Source organism: Agelaius phoeniceus, chromosome 4 (genome assembly GCF_051311805.1).
Source record: "Agelaius phoeniceus isolate bAgePho1 chromosome 4, bAgePho1.hap1, whole genome shotgun sequence".
NCBI lineage: Eukaryota > Metazoa > Chordata > Aves > Passeriformes > Icteridae > Agelaius > Agelaius phoeniceus.
Genome location: NC_135268.1, coordinates 3,244,570 through 3,263,448, shown reverse-complemented (window position 1 = coordinate 3,263,448; position 18,879 = coordinate 3,244,570). Strand labels below are relative to the sequence as shown.

The 18,879-nt window shown below is 43.7% G+C and overlaps 1 protein-coding gene across 2 annotated transcripts in view; it reads left to right on the top strand.

The window, feature by feature from the left end:
• Nucleotides 1-10,191, top strand: part of TNIP3 (TNFAIP3 interacting protein 3) — a 54,958-nt gene extending 44,767 nt beyond the window's left edge. For both annotated transcript variants that reach the window (XM_077176735.1, XM_077176736.1), the window contains 4 exons: nucleotides 156-281; nucleotides 1,688-1,843; nucleotides 4,385-4,445; nucleotides 9,337-10,191. In XM_077176735.1, the coding sequence (XP_077032850.1) occupies nucleotides 156-281; nucleotides 1,688-1,843; nucleotides 4,385-4,445; nucleotides 9,337-9,368 (375 nt within the window). In that variant the 3' untranslated portion in view covers nucleotides 9,369-10,191. The remainder of the gene's footprint in view (nucleotides 1-155; nucleotides 282-1,687; nucleotides 1,844-4,384; nucleotides 4,446-9,336) is intronic.
• The last annotated feature ends 8,688 nt before the right edge of the window (nucleotides 10,192-18,879 follow it).

Genomic DNA, 18,879 nt, shown 5'->3' with positions numbered 1-18,879 from the left:
AGTCACAAAAAAAGACCAGGGAAACTTTTGTTTGGAGGATTGTAGGGAGCAGGGATCCCCTTGGAATTCACCCTTCTGCTTGGGCAGTGTTTAGAAAGCGACCAAACCACAAAGTGCCCCTGCTGAAGCTCACACACTGTTCATGATGATTGCAGGTCCAAATATACGAGGAGGACTTCAGGAAGGAGAGATCTGACCGAGAGAGGCTTAATGAGGAGAAAGAAGCATTGCAGAAAACTAATGAGAGATTGCAATCTCAACTGAGTAAACTCAGCTCTCAGGTATGAGTCAAAAGAAAGCTCCCATTGCCAGCACATGTGTATTTTATTTTTTTTTCTCACTTTCCACACAACTCAAGGCTTTCTGGCTTCCATTAATTGACATTGGATTTTATATGAGGTCAGCACCTGGGATGAAATCATTCTGAAGTAATGCAGTAAGAAGATGAGAAACGATTAGAGAAGACTTCCAAAATAAGTAGATGAAGGGAGTACTTATTGCAAAAACTTTTCAAACATATCTGAAAATGGAGGAGGGGGAGGGTAGACACAACCAAAAACAAGTCCAGAGGACTTGGATTGTTTCACTGGCACTTGATATAAGAGCTGTAAGATCAAACCAACTTTTGAAATAAAGAGCTTCTGTAGTTAATCCTGACCTCTGCAATTGAATTACAGAGTGATGTTAATATCACTGAGGAAAAAAATGCTCTCCATACAAATTAGCTGAGCAGCCTCTGCAATAATTTTTTTCTTGCAACATCCTTTTTATCTCTTCAAAGTAGTGTCAGTAGGAAGCCATAGTAAAATCATGGCATGCAAAACTCTGAGCTTTCTCAATCCCCGTTTAAGAATGACGAAATTCCGAGGTTTCCTGTCTTGACAAAATTGTGCAATGCTTTAAAAGAAGGGCTGATTACCAAAATGCTCTGTGGTGATTTATTGTCCTCCCCAACATTGTTGTGACACAGAAACTTCAGGATTGCCTTATTCTCAACCAAGCCATGCATCAGAGGTGGTAGGGTCTTGCTGAAGAGTCAGAGGCCAGGTGCTGCCCACTGCACTAAGAGTTCATGCTGGAGATCTTCCTGTTTGTCTCTTCCTGCCTCGGGGTTTGATTAAAGAGAGCTTGTGGAGGGTTTTAAGGATGAGAGCAAGCATATAAAATATTTCTTAGTTTGTTTTCTTAAGTCAAATTATTTAGTTGTGACTCACAGAGTCGCAGAATATAATAATCTTTTACACCTCCTTACTGCGTCCTTAGGCAAATTGCTGTTGACTCTACTGGAATGCAGAGGGCCTAAGAAAAGGCAGACCCAAATCTGAGGCACACAACTTTGGACCTAAACCAAAATTATTTACTTATCTTATCGTGCAAGTGACTGTCCATGTAGTTCTGCTTCAAACTATTGAAAGCAACTGTGTGTAATGAAAATACAGAATTGTTTTTGAATATAAAAGACACAGTAATGTGCTTCTCATATCTTGGGGTCATTATTTTCCTCACATAAAAGGTGTCAAGACTCTGATGTGGCACAAGTCAGCTGTCTTAAATAATTTCTTGAATGATAAGTAGTATGAAGGGTCTAAACAAGCAGTGTTGCAACTCACTTGTACATGAATGATCTGATTGTATTGGTTGGATTCCACTGCTAATGCATTTATTCTTGTTTTTCTTTTTTTGACAGACAAAAGACCTCCCAGCACAGCCTGAGAGGCCCCGTTGCCCAGCTCCACTCTTCCTCTCCCCGTGTGTCAGATATGGGGGCTGTGGAATGGTTCTCCACTGTCCGGATCCTCGGGCACATCCAGTTCCTCGCAGGGCACAGCAGCAGCAGTGCTTGGTAAGGCTCCCACCATCCCCTCCCTGTGTGACAGGGACACTGATTTCCTCACAGCATGGGGACCACAGGTGCCATCACCCTGCCATCCTCAGCAGCAAGTCGATCTCTGCTTTCCTAGGGTGTTGTTTAGTGCAGATCAAGATGGAATTCCCTTTGAAAATACTCTTTATCTGTAACAGCACTAAGAAGAAAAACAGGGTTCCTTTACATTTGTTTGTTAATATAAAAAATAAGGTTGTTTGATTGGAGTCTTGCTGATTTCTTAGATTAATTTATTCCCACAACAGACATTCGGAGCTCTTTCTAGCTGTATAATTACCCCACTTCAGAAGTGGGGATCTGCTCTGAGCCTTCAACATAAGACAATAAAAACCAAATCAGCAGAAGTGCAAGTTCTGTCTGAGCGTGGCTAACATAATGGGAAATGAACTTTTTTTCCTGGAACACAACAGGGTCCTGTCTTCCTCAGCATGCAAAAGAATAGAAGAATAGAACCACTGGAGCAGGTTCTGTGGGTGGGAGTTATTTATTCCAAGGAAAATACTGCTTCAAAGAATATTTTTGACCTGCTTTGGGTTATCTAAGTGGGCTGGCTTGTTCCAATCTACTGAGAATACATTTAAACATGGTGAATGTCATTTTAAGTACACAATGTCTGATTCTGGCTGTAAAGCTGTCACATATGGAAAGATGCTCATTATTTGAGAAATTATAGCTGAATTTTTGCAAAATGCATGTAAGGCTTTCAGGCTGTAGAAATCCAATGGAAAAGCTGTGGTCAGACAAGTAATTTCTGTGCTTCAGGAGTGTGCTTATCTGCCTATTTATCAAAGTTGGAAGTATTGCAGAATGTTCTTCCCTGCAATTTGGATACTGGCCCAGATTATTTTGGCTCTTCTCCCTGAACTTTCATCATCTGGGTTTCTAATTCTGTGAGGGATCACTGGGTTTACAACTTTGTCATTCCTGCTGGAGCACCGGTGTCAGTCTGACTGGTTGCTTTGTAACTCCCAGTTTCATTCTGACCCTTTTTTTTCAATTCTTTGCCTGTGTGAGTTGCTGCTCTGAGCTTTGGGTACCTCCCTGAGCAATTTGTTAGCAATGAAGAAAGGTGTTAGAATTTAATGGGTGTCCTGATACATAATCCTGCATGTTTAGGCTGTGCTTTTGCTTTTTCCTTCTTTTCTGTTCTTTCACTTTTTCTTTCACTTTTTACACTCTAGTGAAAACATTTTGGTTAGTCTGATGTGAAATACACATCTTGTTCTTGAAATTAATTCAAGTTTGCAGGGTACAGGTACATAAAAAGAGAATTGATCAGAGAAGGTAAAATTCACCAGAAACTGAAAAAAGCAGTGCAAATGAGTGTAATTTGAGCCATTGTTGAAAAACTACCTGTGCTTAAAGCTTTATATCAAGGTCTACTTTGTTTGCACACAAGCACAGAATTAGTTAATAATTCCTGTGACTGGTACAATTTAAGTTGAAATACAATAGCTCCTTTTTTTTCCTGACAGTGTATGAGAGTGATTACTGCTGTATAAGCGTGAGTGACAGCAAAACATAAAAGTTAAATGTGTTTTCTCTATCTACAGCTTCATCCTGCCATCTTAATTCAGGCAAAACTTCTGTAGGAGTATATGAAATTTGTTCCCTGCAAATTGAAATCTGCAAGATTCCCCTTGGGGCTACTCAGTGATTTTGTCAGAGTAATTTCTGCAAAACAAGAATCATTTTTCCAGTGTAACTAATTTGAAGCAGCAATTACCTAGACTTTGACAAGCTTCCATGGACTACTTATTCCAGACAGACAGCCTAACACAGCTTCAGCTGAAATGGCTGGTCCCAAAGTTGTTTTCTCTAGTGGTAATTTGCTACTCATTTGCCACAGTGGGTGGTATAAACTATAATGCACTATTTCTTCCAAGATTTCCCTGGACAAAGCTGTGTCTGCATGGACATAACCTTCCCAGTACTTCCTCTTAGGAGAAAGATGGGAATGTTCCCTGTCCCATGGTGTTTGCAGGAAGTTATTTGATAATAGCTAATGCTATAGAAACAGCAGTGCTCACCTGTGAGCAAAGGGAGGAGGGGAGAGAACTTGATTCCATGGTTCATTCCTGTCACACTGGAGCATTTTACAGCTGTTTTAGTTGCATTCAAACTGGAGCAGCTTCACCTGTTAAGTGGGCCAAGTTCCTCTGGAGTTCTTTGGTAGAGGGAGATGCTTGCTGGTATCTTCTGCTGCACTTTATTCCTTAGCCCTTGTAAAGGCTTGTTTGGTTCTCTTCATGTGTCCTTGTGATTTATGGGATCTAGAAAGGTTTACACCAATTTTTCTGATGCCACAGGGAAGGAAGCAAGCTGGAAGACTGGGATCGGTGGAAACAAACCTAAATATAAGATTTTGTTTTAAACTGCTTTTGTATGGCTGATGAGAGGCTTCACAGCAAAATTATGTTTTTATCATGTCACTGCTCTTGTGTTTGAAGTGCCTGGGAAGTCCATATTGCTGCAATAATGTTTTATTGTTCTGTGCAGCCAGACTATCAGTGGTATGTTCCAGACCAGCTTCCGCCAGATGTGCAGCACAAGGCAAATGGTAAGACAACAGCTGTACAGAGCATGTATTAAATGGCCTTTTTTTTTCAAATGGAGGCCTTTGAGGGATGTAGAGTAAACTTTCCTGTCTATCTGTTGAGTGCTTGTGTGACAGCTTTGCCTTGGAGAGTCAAGGTTGGTGTGTGTGCACCACAGGTGAGGTTTCTGATGTAACACCCTCTACGTTATAGCTTTGTTGCAATTCATAAAATGTCTCTATTACACATTATAGGATCACACATTTGCCTCATTAAACACCTAGTAATAGTCCTAAAGAAAAGATACCCTCAGAATTCTCCTTAGAGCTTCTGTTGCTCCAGCGAAGACCACATTTAATCAAGTGCCAAAACAGGGCCAGCAGGGGCACGTTGAGGAGTCCTTGGTAACAAAGTGCAGGCTTTAGGACATTGTTTCACCTTAAAGACAAAATACCCATTGCTGTTCCTGGTCTGTTCTGGTGGTTCAGGTGCCAGGTCTGAAAACTGAGCCTTGGAAGTGGGCAGAGTTAAATACTTGCCAAAGGGTCAGTACAAAGTATTTTTTGGAAACAGGGAGGAGTGATTAATATTTGTAGCTGGATTTGAAATCATTCCTGGGTGTTTTGAAGTACTTGTTTCAGACCACTCAAAAGATGGACACCACAAGCAATCTCTTCTGGGTGGGAATCTGGTGCCAGTGGGTACCACATGGGGTGGCAGGGACTGCTGAGTCCAGAAGCTGTTGTGTTACATCTGGAAGAGGAAGATGGCTACGGAGGAACTGTTCCATTATTTGCTGTCATCCATGTTTGCCCAGAAGAGAGGGTAGAGTGGGAACGTGGCTCACCAAAATGGCTGATGGGCATCCCATAATTACACAGCAGCTCTTTGGAGAGTTCAGATGTGGTCACAGGGAAAGTAGCGCTGTGCCTGCACAACAGAACAGGAGATGAGTTTTGCCATTCCTCCCACTCAAACTCCAAGTGATTTATTGCACCAGAGGATACAGGGGGGATGATTCTAACAGGGAATGAAACCAGTCCTGCCACCAACTGCAGCTGTGGTCCAGGGCACTGCACTTGGGGGATCTGGAGAAGGAGAGCTCTTCTTCCACCCTGTGGGACTACATGACTTGACTCCCTGAGAAAAACTTCTTGAAAAGCTGTGCTCTGTCTTTCTATTTCTGTTCCTTGCCCAGAACATCCAAACAACTCCTTCTCAACAGGACAGGGATTAGGATACTTGGAGACTTTTCCCTTCCCTTTTTGCTCCAACCCCTTTAAAGAGGATTTCTTAATAGTGCAGTGTAGGATGTCTGCTTTAACACCTTCTGGGCTCTTATTCTCTTTATCCTGGCTGCTGAAACAGATGATTTTGATCATTTATCCATTGATCACACAGAGGTCAAACTTACACTCTTGAGTCACTAGCCTGGCTTTATGTATTATATATAGTCGTCTATATTAAATCTGCCTGTAAGTATTTTGGGAAAGGTTTCCAGGATAGAAGCTCCAAGAATATGTGATGAGCAAGAGTTCTTGATGTGCCCATTTCTTTGCTCCATTTTGTACAAGTGCTAATTACACTGGTGGGTCTAATGAGCCAGCATGTGCAGCAGCATTCCTGGTTCTCAGTTCTCATCCTTCATTTTCTCAGTAGATTATAAATGGACAGATGAATCTCCTCTCTGCTGAGCTAGGTCTTCATTATAGGAAACAAATCAGCAGTGAAGGAAGCAACTTTTAGGCATGAAACAGTTTCCTTTAGGAATGCTATTTCAGTAGATTGATGTTTCTAGGGAAAACCTTTAAATTTCCCTTAACAAATTTTCCTTTGATGCTGGGCATTTTTTCTTAAGTAATAATTATGAAGCACAGGTCACAGGTTGTAACTTCAGAGCTGAACACAGTGAAATGAGTTGGGAAACCAATACTTTTGATAATATTTCATTTAAAAAGCCTGGTTTAGAGGGATCTGACATCTGTGAGAGTCTCATAATGTAATTGGGACTTTAATGGTGTATGTCACTAAGCAGGACTTAGTAATTTTTTCTGTAGTTTTGTATAGAGGCACCTTCATTGTGTTTTCCTCCCTCTCCTGTGAGGGAGGAAGGTGTTTGCACTCAGGTACTTTGGCATTTGACTTGGGTTCTGCAGGGGTCCTTCTGTAACCCGCTGCAATCTCATGTTTTCTGCTTCTCCTGTTACCATATCTGTATTTTTGACTGGCTCCACTCTCTTTAGCTGCTCCCATGGTAAGAAGAGGCTGTCTCAAAGGACTGCTGCCCTCGTTAAGCCCAGTTTGTCTTTCTCTTTTGTCTAAAAACCATTTTTTGCCATCATCTATAGATATAGGATTATCTCTGGAGAATTTTTTAAATTAAAGAAAAACCCCAACCCTTTCCTACAGAAATTTGATGAAACTATTTGATGCTATTTTCTAAAGTTTGCTCTCCAGACTGTTATTTTCCCCAGAGATGTGTTCTGGTAGTTGGCAGAGGATCACTTATGCAATGGTGTGTCCAGCACTGAGCTCTTGTGGTTGTGTGATGGTTTGGATCTGGCACTTTTAGATTTGAGCCCTTTCTAATAAACTGGGAATAAATTCATCAGAAAACAGGAAGGGATGAGGGGAATAGGGTGGGCAAAATGAGAGGAAATAAAAACCCCCAACCCTCAAAAAGCTGCTTAGAACCTCAGATAACTCATAGCCAAGTTCAGCTTGTCCTCCAAAAAAGCAAAGGTGTTTTCTTTAAGATCCCTATGTATTTCCAAGAATAACTCTTCTTTCCCACCTCTGGACTGATCCCTCCCCAGGTACCTTGCTGTGCAGGAAATCTTAGTCCTAAAATATGCTTAAGTTCTCCCAGCCTTGTCTTGTTGGACCAGCAGTGCTGCCTTAGGAGGAAATTTAGCTCCCAGGTCTCTCTGTGCTCTGTGACACTCCTGATGTCAGATTCTGACCTTTTTGTTCTTGGTTATATTGTTCTGTTTGGTTTTTGTTGTTGATTTGAAGGTTTGTTGTTGTTTTTTTTTAATTTTTAAGGAGCAAGGCAAAAAGATTTCCAGCAAATGTACTTAATGTCATTTTACTTGGCAAGCAGTATTGACTTCCTTCCTTATTCAGCTGTGCAAAATTGAAAAGACAGTTGTAAAAAAGAGCTTGATCTTGGAGATTTTCCCTGGACCCAGACATTTAATGCAAAATTCTCTGGAAAAAAGGTTTATTGCTCAAAAGCCTACTCGGGGCAAGAACCCTTTTGCATGCTGCAACTGCTGGCATGTCTTGGCTTTTTCATTTGCACAATTAATCCTACTGCATTTTTTCCCTTGGAAAAAACATTCCCAGTAGATGCATTTAAGGACCCCAGTTAGCCCTTCAGAGCATCAGATACAACCCAAGGGTTTCTCCAGTCTGAGCTGGATGTTTTTATCTTGGATCCAGTGATGCCAGGCACGGGGAGAAGCCCAAATGGAGCCTTTTGCTTGCCTCTCCAGGGGTAGCTCTGGAGGCTTGTGGCAGCAGCTGGTCACCTCCTCATCTTGGCAGGCTCAGGGAAAGCAGAGCTCAACCTGCACAGCCCTCAGGGTGCCCAGATGAGCACATGGATGTGCCTGCTTACTTCCATTAGAATCTCATCTCCTCTTCCTTTCCACAGTCTGCTGCTTCCCAGATTTTTGCCCTGGAGGCACCTAATTTGCTGCTAATGTTGTTATAATTACAGCTAATTGGAAGAAGAGGAGGGAGAAGTGTGGGGTTTGCCACTGAAAATAATGACATCTGTAGGGAGAGGGGGGGAAATATGAAAAACTGAAAAAAATGGATTTGTGGAGGTCTTCAGTAAAAACCAGACAGAAAAAAAAAAGTCAATTAATTGACATCTTAATTTTCCTGGAAAAAATCCCAGACCCCTAACATTTTGGTATTAGCATCTCCTCAGTGCATGCATTACATGAGAAATTATCAGTGCTTCCAAGTAGTCAAGACAGATTTAATTAGCAGCTTGCCATCCCCATTGGGAATGAAAATGTGATTATTTCCAGTATTTTTACTGATCCAGCTTGATTTCTGCTACTGCAAAAAGGCCATTAGCACAGTTCTGATTCCTAACTCCAGAGCATGTGAAGTTAAAGTGCTTTTAAAAGTCAGCTTGAGCTGAAGATCACAGAATGTGTTGTAGTCCTTCAGAGTACCAGGCAGAAAAGTCTCTTGGGAAGAGGAACAGGATATGTGATTTAAACAGCTGCAGGATTTGATCATTTTATTTCTATGAGCCAACAGATCAGGATTCATCATTCCTGATGTTTTCTCTTTAAGTTAAATAGTGACTGCATTTGCTTGTCCTACTAGAGATGTATCAGAGCATTTTTCCAAAACCTTTTGAAGCTTCAGGAAGCATGTGTTGCACCAGCAATAGCATCTTTCCTTTCTTCAATTTTGTTTTATTTTCCTAGCTTGAGTGACTTACTATCAAACACATTTTTGGACCACAGACACCTGCTTTGCCATGGATACTAATTATTCCCTCTGTCAGATTTAGCTGCTCTCTTGGGTGCACCTAATTCCAACGTATACCTCTGGGCACTGCTGAATGTCAGCTGATCTTTTAAAAAGTCTGCAGAGATTTTTACATGGGGGCTTTAAGCCATGAGACCCTACTGTTTGCTCTGTGTCAACCACCAGGATTAGAGGAAGGTTGACAAGGAGACTCCTGGAGCACTCTGCTATCCCCACTCTCTTTGGCTTCTTCACTCCTACTGCCACTTGTACTGGTTTGATTACAGCCTTGTAATGAAGTACAATGTTGGCTTTGGGGGTGTGTGTGTGAAAGGGTTACAAAATGGAGGAAAATGACTCCTGAGTGAGCTGTATTTCTCAATGTCACAGTAATTCCCATTGATTTTGCTTTTGCAGATTCCCCCCTGGAGAAGGGAGCCCATCGCTGACAGCCCCCGGCCTGGAGAAGCCTAAACCAAAGGCTGCAAGGGACTCTTGCTACTTCATTATTCTGTTTTCTTCTGGGTTTTTTTTTTTTTTTTTGCTCCTAGCTCCTTATCTCTTCAGTGCATGTGATTTATGTCTGGTAAAATCCCTGTGAGGACAATAGCAAAGCAGCTCATACAGGCTGGTGATCCTCAGGATCCAGTTAAACTCTGCTGGGAAGCGTTACTGCCCTTTGTTCTGAAGATGCTGTTTGTGCTGCCTTGTGAGACTCTCTTTAAGAGCCTGATGAGAAGAGATGCAGTTCTTGCTGGGGATTCAGACTGTCACATCTGGTTTGAATTCAAGAGCTTACAAGCCCAATAGTGGTGTGATTTTTTGGTGGTTGTTGTTGTTTGGGAATGATGAGGGTTTTTACTTGATTCCAGGGAATGGTTTGTTGATTGATCACCTTGAATTCCGTCCTCTCCTTCTTGGTTGGTAAAAGGGAATTTTTACTTCTGGGAAAATCTGGGGAAATCTGCTTCACTGTTGAAACCCCTTTGTGTAATTATGATCAGAGTACCACCCATGCCAGGCCAGCTAGAAGGTGCCCATTTCCCCTTTTGAGTCCAGGTAGATCTCCTTTTGTTTTGGCTCTCAAATTACATGTAAAACATCATCACATGGGTTTTTTCTGTGTGTACTTATTGGTATTGCAGGAATTTGAGTGGAAATCTTGAATGGCTTCAACTTCTAAGTGAATATGACTTTGTATTTCCAAATTATTCTTGTAATGAATCTGAACATTGTCATGTAACCTCTAACCAAGAATAAAACCTGTTTTTTAAGTGAAATTGTATTTAGACAATAATTCTTTTCAGAAAATTTTGATGGATGAGTGTCCAGCAAACATTACTTAATAATCTGCATGCAAGATTGTCTCTTCCCTTCAGGGTTTTACAAAGATCCTGTTGAGGAACAGGTATCCAAACCTGCCGGGACCCTACCTGAAAGAAGAAACAGATTTTGGCAGGACAGGAGATGTCATGGTAGCTCAGGAGTGTTTCATGTGGATTTCAATTCTGACACAAACAGTTTTTTGAGCTGTGCAAAGACAGAGGCATCAGCTACAGGACAGCCTGCATGTATAATTTCTGCTTCTGGAACAGGTATTTCCATTCCTTTCAATATTCAAAGGCCTGTGCATAGAAATAATAACTTTACAGCATTAAACATGTCCAGCATTTGATTCTGGGCTCAATGGGCAACAGCCCATGGGAAAGGATTCTTCTGCCTTTACATTGTAGAGCAATGCTGCTTCTGCCAACAGGGATGAAAGAAGTGACATTCCTGACTTACAGGACAGACTCAGGAAGAGCCAGAAGGAAAGAACTGAGCAAGGCAGCCTCTGGAGAGAGGTTGTTTTTGGTGAACTATTGAAAATTAGAGTTTGACTGCACCCTTAGCTCCACAATGGACTCCCGAGTCTCTGCTAGAGAGAGGGGAGTTTTTATCTCTGCATGAATTTGGGGCTGGCTCGCAGACACTGCAGCAGCAGATAATGTAACAGAGCACAATATAACCCGCTCCTCCTGATCAGCGATTTGGCTAATAAGGGTGAGATCATGGAAAATGCTAATGCACTGCCTTCGGAAAATCCAATTAGAATGTAACCTCCTTCAATGGGAGCTCCCAGCAGGTGCCCAGCGCTGCGGGCAGAGCACCCCGCGCTCCGAGGCGCCGGGAATGCGGGAACAGACGCGCTCTGTGTGCTCGGTGCGGGGGCGGCCACCCCGCTCCATTCACCGCCGCTCTGCTCCCCAGCTTTGCGCCGGCCATTTGTGCGCTCCGCTCATTATCTGACAGAGTTAGCTGGCCCGAAAGGACCATTGAACGCGAGCTATTCACAGGGGAAAAACGCTGCTTGCAGGGCTACCTTTATAGTCGTGGGCCTTTAATGTTTGTCAGGCTTGGGCGCAGGACTCTAAACTTTGGCTCACGCAAGTCCTAATATTCCTGGTGTTGTATCTTTTAAATATTCCTGTTTGTATCTTTTAAAATGCACATGAAATGCCTGGAAGTTGCTTTTCCGCTGGATTTTCTTGGAATGATGTATGTTCCCCCAATGCAGGTGCTGTCATCTGTCTGAATCAGCATTGCCAGGCTCAAACACCCCCAGAGGAAATGCTTTCTGCAGTGACCCAGACAACTCTGAGGGGGTGAGTTATTTTAGTTAAAATCAACTAGAGTGTTCTTAACAGGGATTTTTCCTTTCTTCAGCTGTGCCAAAACTGGATATCAACACTCCCAGTTCTCCCTTAAAAACCTGAGGTCTTTGGGGAATTTTTGTCCCTTTTCTTTTTCCTGTGGAGAAAAATGTTTTGTTTTTATACGTAGTCTCATGAATTATAGCAAGAACACACCATCCATGAAAATACTTTCTTCTCAGATGAAATGAGTTGTTTCAAGAGCAAAACTAGAAATGCATGGTGAACACTTTGGGTGAAATAATGATCTTTTAGCCTTTGGCTCTGAGTCCCCACGCACACAAAGACTTTGACTTCATTATCTTCACATCATCCTTCTGCCAGTCATTGCTTGGTCATGACAGCAGTTCCTGGGTACTGAGGATTATGGGGTGCCCAACATTTCTGGTCTTCATCCCCTCTCTCTCTTTCAGTAGTCTAGAATGGAATGAGAAAAAGCAGGTGGTGTGTGACCATGCAATTTGGTCAAGCAGTCTCAGCTTCCCACTATCATGGATGGGGAATATACCCTGGAAATTCTACCTAGCCCATAGCACCCTGTGCTGAGCTGAGGGGGTAATTCTAATGAGAATCAAGTTCTCTCTTTTTTTAAAAAAAGTAATCCTGAAGTCTAAAAACGGTTTCTGTATTTTAACTGTTGTGAGAATGACAGAAGAATTTCTCTGATTTGTGCAGATGCAAGTTTAAAGGTCTGCAAGACACCACAGGGTGGAAAGCATTTTTCTGATTAATAAAACACTTTCTTTCCCCCCAGGAGCCAGGATGCTGGGTAATGCTGTGTTTTCACTTAGAGCAGCAACAGCCCTGCTTCCACCTGCCCTATAAAAGGGCAGCACCCAGGTGCTTCCTGTCCAAGGGCTGCTTTGCTGAGAGCCCAAGGCCCAGGCTGGCCATGGGCTGGCAGTGCTGAGAGCAGGGCTGGGGCAGCCAGGGAAGGGACCTGGTGGCTTCCTCGTGGTCTTTGATTAGTGCAGGAGTTAAGAGCTCACAACAGTGAGGCTGGAGATTGCAGTTTTGGTGTAATGGGAGATATCAGCCCAAGGAAGGGTCTGAGGCTCTTCCCAGGGCCAAGGGAAAGAATTTGGAGAAGGGAAGTCCTGTGGAGCAAAGCAGGATGTGTAGTGCTAGTGTTTGTAGCACATGACCTGACTGAGTGAGAAGTGACAGCTCTGGCAAATGGCAAACCTCCTTCGTTGGCCTTTTTGTCACCTGGGTAGTTCCTTTCATTTTTTTGTTTGGTTTAGCTGGGAGAAGAGAGGGAGATGTTTTAATTTTCTTGGAGGAAGCTTTCCTGTTGTGCCTTGCTGTGTTCAGGCATCCCGTGTGTCAGCTGTTGGTCATGTTAATCCCATGTTAATCCATTTAAACAAGGACATTACCCTGCAGGGCTGGCACATGCAGAGACTCTTTGCAAATCATTCACCAAACCAGCTCTAGCTATGATTATTTATAGCAGTCACTTAAAACTCTCACTTAAGGTTAGGCACAAAACACCAGCCACAATATTTCCCTTTGCTAAAAGTTAGGGAAAACTGCGCTTTTCTGGAGGTTAAAATGAGAACTGGTCTTTTTGCAATTCCTTTTCTTTTTTCCTCTTTCTCCTCAGTGCCAGATTTGCAGCCTGTCCTTTATAGTCATGCCCCAGCATGGAATCTGTAGAAATAATGTCAGGAGAAACAATCCTAATTATGGAATGGAGGGGATTAGCAACGATAGCAGAAAAACACAGTCATCAACACCAGGATATTTCAAAGAAAATTCTTTCTGTGTAAGTGACCTGTTCAGACACTAACACAGCTTTGGAGGGGCAGTCAATCTCCCCATATTTCCAGCTTTCTTTTAGGAAAGAATAGCTTAACAGGAGAAAAGCTGATCTCTCCTGAACTGGAATAACAGTTCTCTCTTATGCTGGCAGTAGCAAGAGAGGGATTAGTTAATTCCCTGTTAAAATTCCCCTGTGGTCAAGAATTAAGTGAGGGTGGGGATGCCAAGAGGGGACTTGGAGCCTCCAGTGATGTACTTGCTCCAGAAGAGAGGGGAACTCGCTAAAATCAGGTTTGAGGCATGAATATTGCATTACAGTTAACTAAAAGCAGGCTTGACTCTGGCTTAGTAATGCCAGCTAAATTGGTTGCTCACAGGGTTCCTAATCCTTAATAGTGATAATTAAAATTCAAAGAGTGTGTGTGATGTTGTTATCTCACTGCCCATGGCATCTGAAGAGACATCTGACTTCCCTGAGGATTTGGGTGTGGTTGGGTCAGAGCACTGGAGCTGCTTTTCTATTCCTGGGTGATAAATTAATAACACAGGACTTGGAAACACAGCTCAGAAAGAGCTGCAACACCAGAAAACCTCCCTACCAAATCAAACCCACTGCATTACAAGATACCTGTTGGGCAACTGAAAAAAAAAATTAAAATCCTCAGAAAAGAAAAAAGGCAATTAATCTCAATGTGCTGTTAATTTAATAGTATTCCCATGTGGAGTCTTAGTGCTACTGTCACAAGCTGGCCATAACTTCCTGCTGTTCCACAGATGCTTGTGACAGGTTCTGCTTTTCATGCTCATTTCTTTGCAGCCCTTCACTCTGGAGTCACAGCAGACCATCTATTTCTAATTTGTTTTGGGGTTTTTTTTGAGTCAAATGCGATTTGCAGAAAGTAAAGTTCCCATTGGAAAAGAACTTAGAAAGGTGCTGCTGTGCTGCCAGGAACTTTTTTCTAAATAATTGAATTCTTATTAATAGGCATTTTCACTTTGATGAATGCAAACAGTCAAGCTATGGCATGCTGTGTGGCTTTCTGTATCTGAAAGCACAGATAAGAGATGTGGGAAATGCAAACAAAAAAAACCTGAGTAGTACCAGGAAGGGGGAGGATATTAATAAGGAATATCCCCTATGAGTTCCTTGTTTGGTTTGTTCCTATTCACTCAGCCTGTTCTGCCCAAATTTGTTTAGTTTCTGTATGTAAACACCACTACTGTTTATGAGCAGTGTTTCATTTTGGTTTGGAACAGCTTCAGCTTATGACAAGTGTCAGCCTTCCTCCTTCTGAGAAGAAAAGGATGCAGGCATTGCCCCTTGGTTTGTGTGTGCTGGCAGGGTGTGACACTGGCTGGGTGTTTCATGGCTCCTGAGCAGATGCCATTCATCTCCCTCAACTGCTCTCAAAAATACTACATTGCAGTTGCAGGCATCTAAATCCCCATTAAATTTTTCAGGCTACTTCAAGCTTTGACATATTAGCCCCTGAAATTGTGCAGACATTCTGCCTCTGAAGTCCCCAGAGGGAGGGCTCTGCAGAGCCCAGAGCAAGTCTGGCTATGCTGAACTGCATGGATTTTCCTTGCTCTGTAGGAAAAACCTGTGTGGAAAACTCAGGCTCTTCCAGGTGGTCCAGGGCCTGATCTTTGTGCACAGCCTGTGCTCCTGTGTGCACTTGCATGTTTCTAGTTCTATTATAGAAAACTAAGTGTTCACTCCTGAAGGTTTGAGTGTAAGAGTTAAATATATCCCTACATGTGCTCTTCCCTCCAGGAGAGGAATGTCCTAGAGGTTTAGCAAGGTTGCTAAAACTTTTAACCTGGCCACATAACAAGAGCCAGTGTCCCCAGGGTAGAGTGTTGTAGTGAGAGAAAATGAGGGTTTCTCTTCGGCCTGGAGTTGAGACTTCACCAGGGTCTGATTTTTTCAAGTCTTCCCAGGCTGAGCAGCTTTGCCTGTGGAAGTTGGTGGATGTGCTGCACTCAGGGCTGGCAGAGCCCACTCCCTGCCACCCTGCTTGCTTTCTCCTCCTTTTTTATGTTTATCCTCTGCTAAGGGAGAAATTGTGTTTCCACCGGGGTTTGTTTACTCTTTTATAAGACTACACCCAGTTTACTGCTAGCATTTAACTGGGCTCCAAAGCAGTCTCTCCTGCTCACAAAACCGTGCTGTTGCTCTGCTCTTGGTTTTCCTTTGGTGATGAGAGGCTTCTGGAGCTAAACCACTGTCTCCTCCCTGCCTGCAGGCTGTGGAAAGGCTCCTGGTGCATCTCTGGAATGGGCATGGACACCTTTCCTCTCCTCAGCCTCCTCCACCCAGCACTGTGTGGGGTTTCACCAGGATGGGGAAGGTCAGTGCTCACAGCTGAGAGTAAGCATTTGTCCAAAATGACATGATTTTAGACCAGTCTGAAAACCCATTCCTGGCAATTTAAACACTTCTCTTTTGCAGAAAGAAAGTACAGCGCAAAAACTGCCTTCCCCAAAGGTTCCCCAGGCCATTTCCTCACCTCACTGGGCTGGTTTCCTTCTGCAGGGCACAAATTCTTCATGATAGGGAACAGAAAGCTTGCAGGAGCTCTGGGGAAGGGACCCAGGCAGGGCAGGTCTGTGCTTTTTGCCTGGTTTCCTACAGAGCAGTATTTCTGGAGCTGGGCTGGCTCTCTGCTGGCCACAGGGCTGCCCAGTGACTTTGCATCATCTCTGAAATGTCAAATGTGATCCAAAGCCAGCAGGTTCCAAGGGTGTTGGCTTCCTAGAGGTGGGCAGGTGGAAGACAGGGGAACCTTTTAGCTCAAGGCCATCTCAGCGTGTTCTCTGGGCTTGGTGGACATCAGAGAATGCAGACAGGACTTGAGCCAGGTGGGACCTGTACCCAAGAGTCCCAGCTTCAGTGAGCCAGGGCCACCTGTTTGATCTCCATCCCTGGGATGTGGGATATGTGTTACACGCTGACAGTGTCAGTGATACCACGTGCACCTTTGTGTGTGCATCAGTAAAAATCTGGGTGTGTTCAGAAGATGGAGTCCAACCTGGCCATTTTCATCAGTGGGAACTTTGTCTGAATAAGGGTGTCAGAACAGAGTCACTGCTGTACAGACTCACCTCTGCCTTAGGGGCCTTCAAGTTCTTCAAACAACTGCATGTGTGACTTTGCACTGGGCAGGATCTTCTCTGGCTCTAGAGGGAGCAAGTACCTAAATTGTGGGACATTTGTAATCCAGATCCAGACCAATCCAGAGGAAACCTGCCAAGCTGTCAATAAAGCAGGAGAACATTAGGAATTAGTGCATGATAAATGAGCTGTTGGGCTGGCAGCTGATCCCATCAATACATTGAAATGTCATTGCTGGTGCCAGGCTGAAGTGCTTTGATGCTGGTCTTCCCTTCATTTAGCAACAGGGTTTTGGTGGACATGGCCATCATCATCTTGATGGACAGAGGAAGCACTCTAGCTTCTCTGGAGAAGTGGGATGTATTAAGGAAGCACCTGGTGCTAAAACCATCTCTCTCTTTAGTGCTCTATCTTTCTTCTTTAAGAGGAGTGAACTGCCATTTCAAAACAAATGTGCTGCATCTAACCCTGCTTTCAAACATTGTGATGGGGAAAATTAGTGGCTTCTAAGAGGTGTGTTTCCTGTTTGGCTTTTGCCTGGTTTTAAAATGCTATTTCCTTTCCTTTTCTCCTCACTGAGCCAGCCCTGGCAAATCTTAGAAAGGAGCCCTCGAAGACAAGTTTTCTCTCAGTAACACTGGGGATGTTGCCAGGTAGGGGATGGCCTTTTTTTCTGGGACTTGTCCTTGGGGTAGGTGTAACAGCTTGTTGGGGTGTTTACAGGCAATAAATGCCAGCTCTGTGTGGAGAAGTGGGAGAAGAAACTGGGGCTGGAAAATATTTCATTGGCTTGTACAAAAAAACCTTAAGGCTGGTACTGAGAAAAATAATTATCTTCAAGCAAACAATTCCATTTGGAATAGTAACACCCCAAAAGCATTTCCAGCCTTAGTTCGGGGGTGCTTTTTCCATGCTCTCTGATTCAGTTGATTCCCTGTGTTCCTCCAGCTGGAGTTGTAAAAATGACAGGAAAGATTAATGAAATGTATCCCATCAATTCCTCCTTGGCCCTTTGGCAGTCTGCTCTTCTGTACAGATTTCTTGATGTCTTGAGGCAAGCTGTCCCATGGGCTTTCTTGGGGACCACACACAGACACTCAGCTTCTTCTGGCATTTTTTCCTGCTAATTGCCCACCTTCTAACAAGCAGCTTCTCCAGAGTGGCAAACAACTTCCTTTGAATAGCTCGGATGTGCTCGGCTACTGGGGAATGGCAAATCAATGGAACTGTCTCTGTTGTGCCTTTTGCTCCTCACAACATGTGAATGCTGTGGAAAAACAGACACACCAGTGGGGCTGGTGGCCTCCCCATGCACGTCTGAGGTTGTATCCATATGGATCCTGCTCCCCTGCCCAGTCTGGGGAGGCTCAGACAGGAGCGAGCGCTTCCGAAGGCAAACCGGTTACGTGCGTTCCCACACGCCGTGTTCTTGAGGCAGACACAAATCCCTGCAGTTACATAAGATGTTGGGCTTGAAGCTTTGCATAATTGTGTTCTCTATCATTTCAATCTCGTGTGTTTTTAAATTTTCCTTTCCTGGCCAATGCAATTTATTACAATAAACTTGTAATCTGCTGCGTTGGGCTTTATCATCTCCTCACTTGAGACGGGAAGCAATTATAGATCTCTGGAGGAGATGTCCTACTTAGGCACAGCAAAATGTCTTTCACAGGACACCATGTTTTATAAGAGAGGATTTAAAACTGTGATAACATCTTGGAGTGCAGACTTGGGAACTTTGTCCTTCCTGAGCTGTGCTGTCTCCCATTGATGAAGCTCTGTGCAGAAGCTGGGGCAAGTGCTGAGGGGCTGGGGCTGCTGTCCCTGCTTGCCTTGTGTCACACCTGGCTCACTTTGCCATCTAAAAACAGTCACCCAGTGCCATCTGAGATGCTACTGGGTAGCCAAAACATCTGCAGACATGTGTTTGGCAAAGGGAGGCTTTGCCCTTCAGTACAGGGAGCTGTGGCTGAACAGGACCCCCAGAGAAGTCTCGAAGAGTGTTGGGTGCTTTTCTCAGGAGATTGAAGCAGTTTTAATTTAATTTCCAAAGCAAGACCAGCTCTGTGGCAAAGGGCTGATGCTGGATGGTCGGTCCTCTGAGTTCCTTGGAACTGTTTGCACCTCTGGGTTTGACCTCCAGGACAAAATCAATCCCCTGAAACAAGTAATGGCTGGAATTCCCATCATGGGACACGTGTATTTGGCCCCGGGGAGGGCTGGATGGATGCTCCGACTTTTTGGGAAAGTCCACCAGATGGAGCTCGTGTTTGAGGGATCAAGCTCCAGAGAAGCGCTTGGAAAATAGGACATAGACCTGTTTTTTATTGGATTGTTTCAGTAACAGGGGTGAGTTGAGCAAGCCTGGCTTCCTAAGCTCTTGCT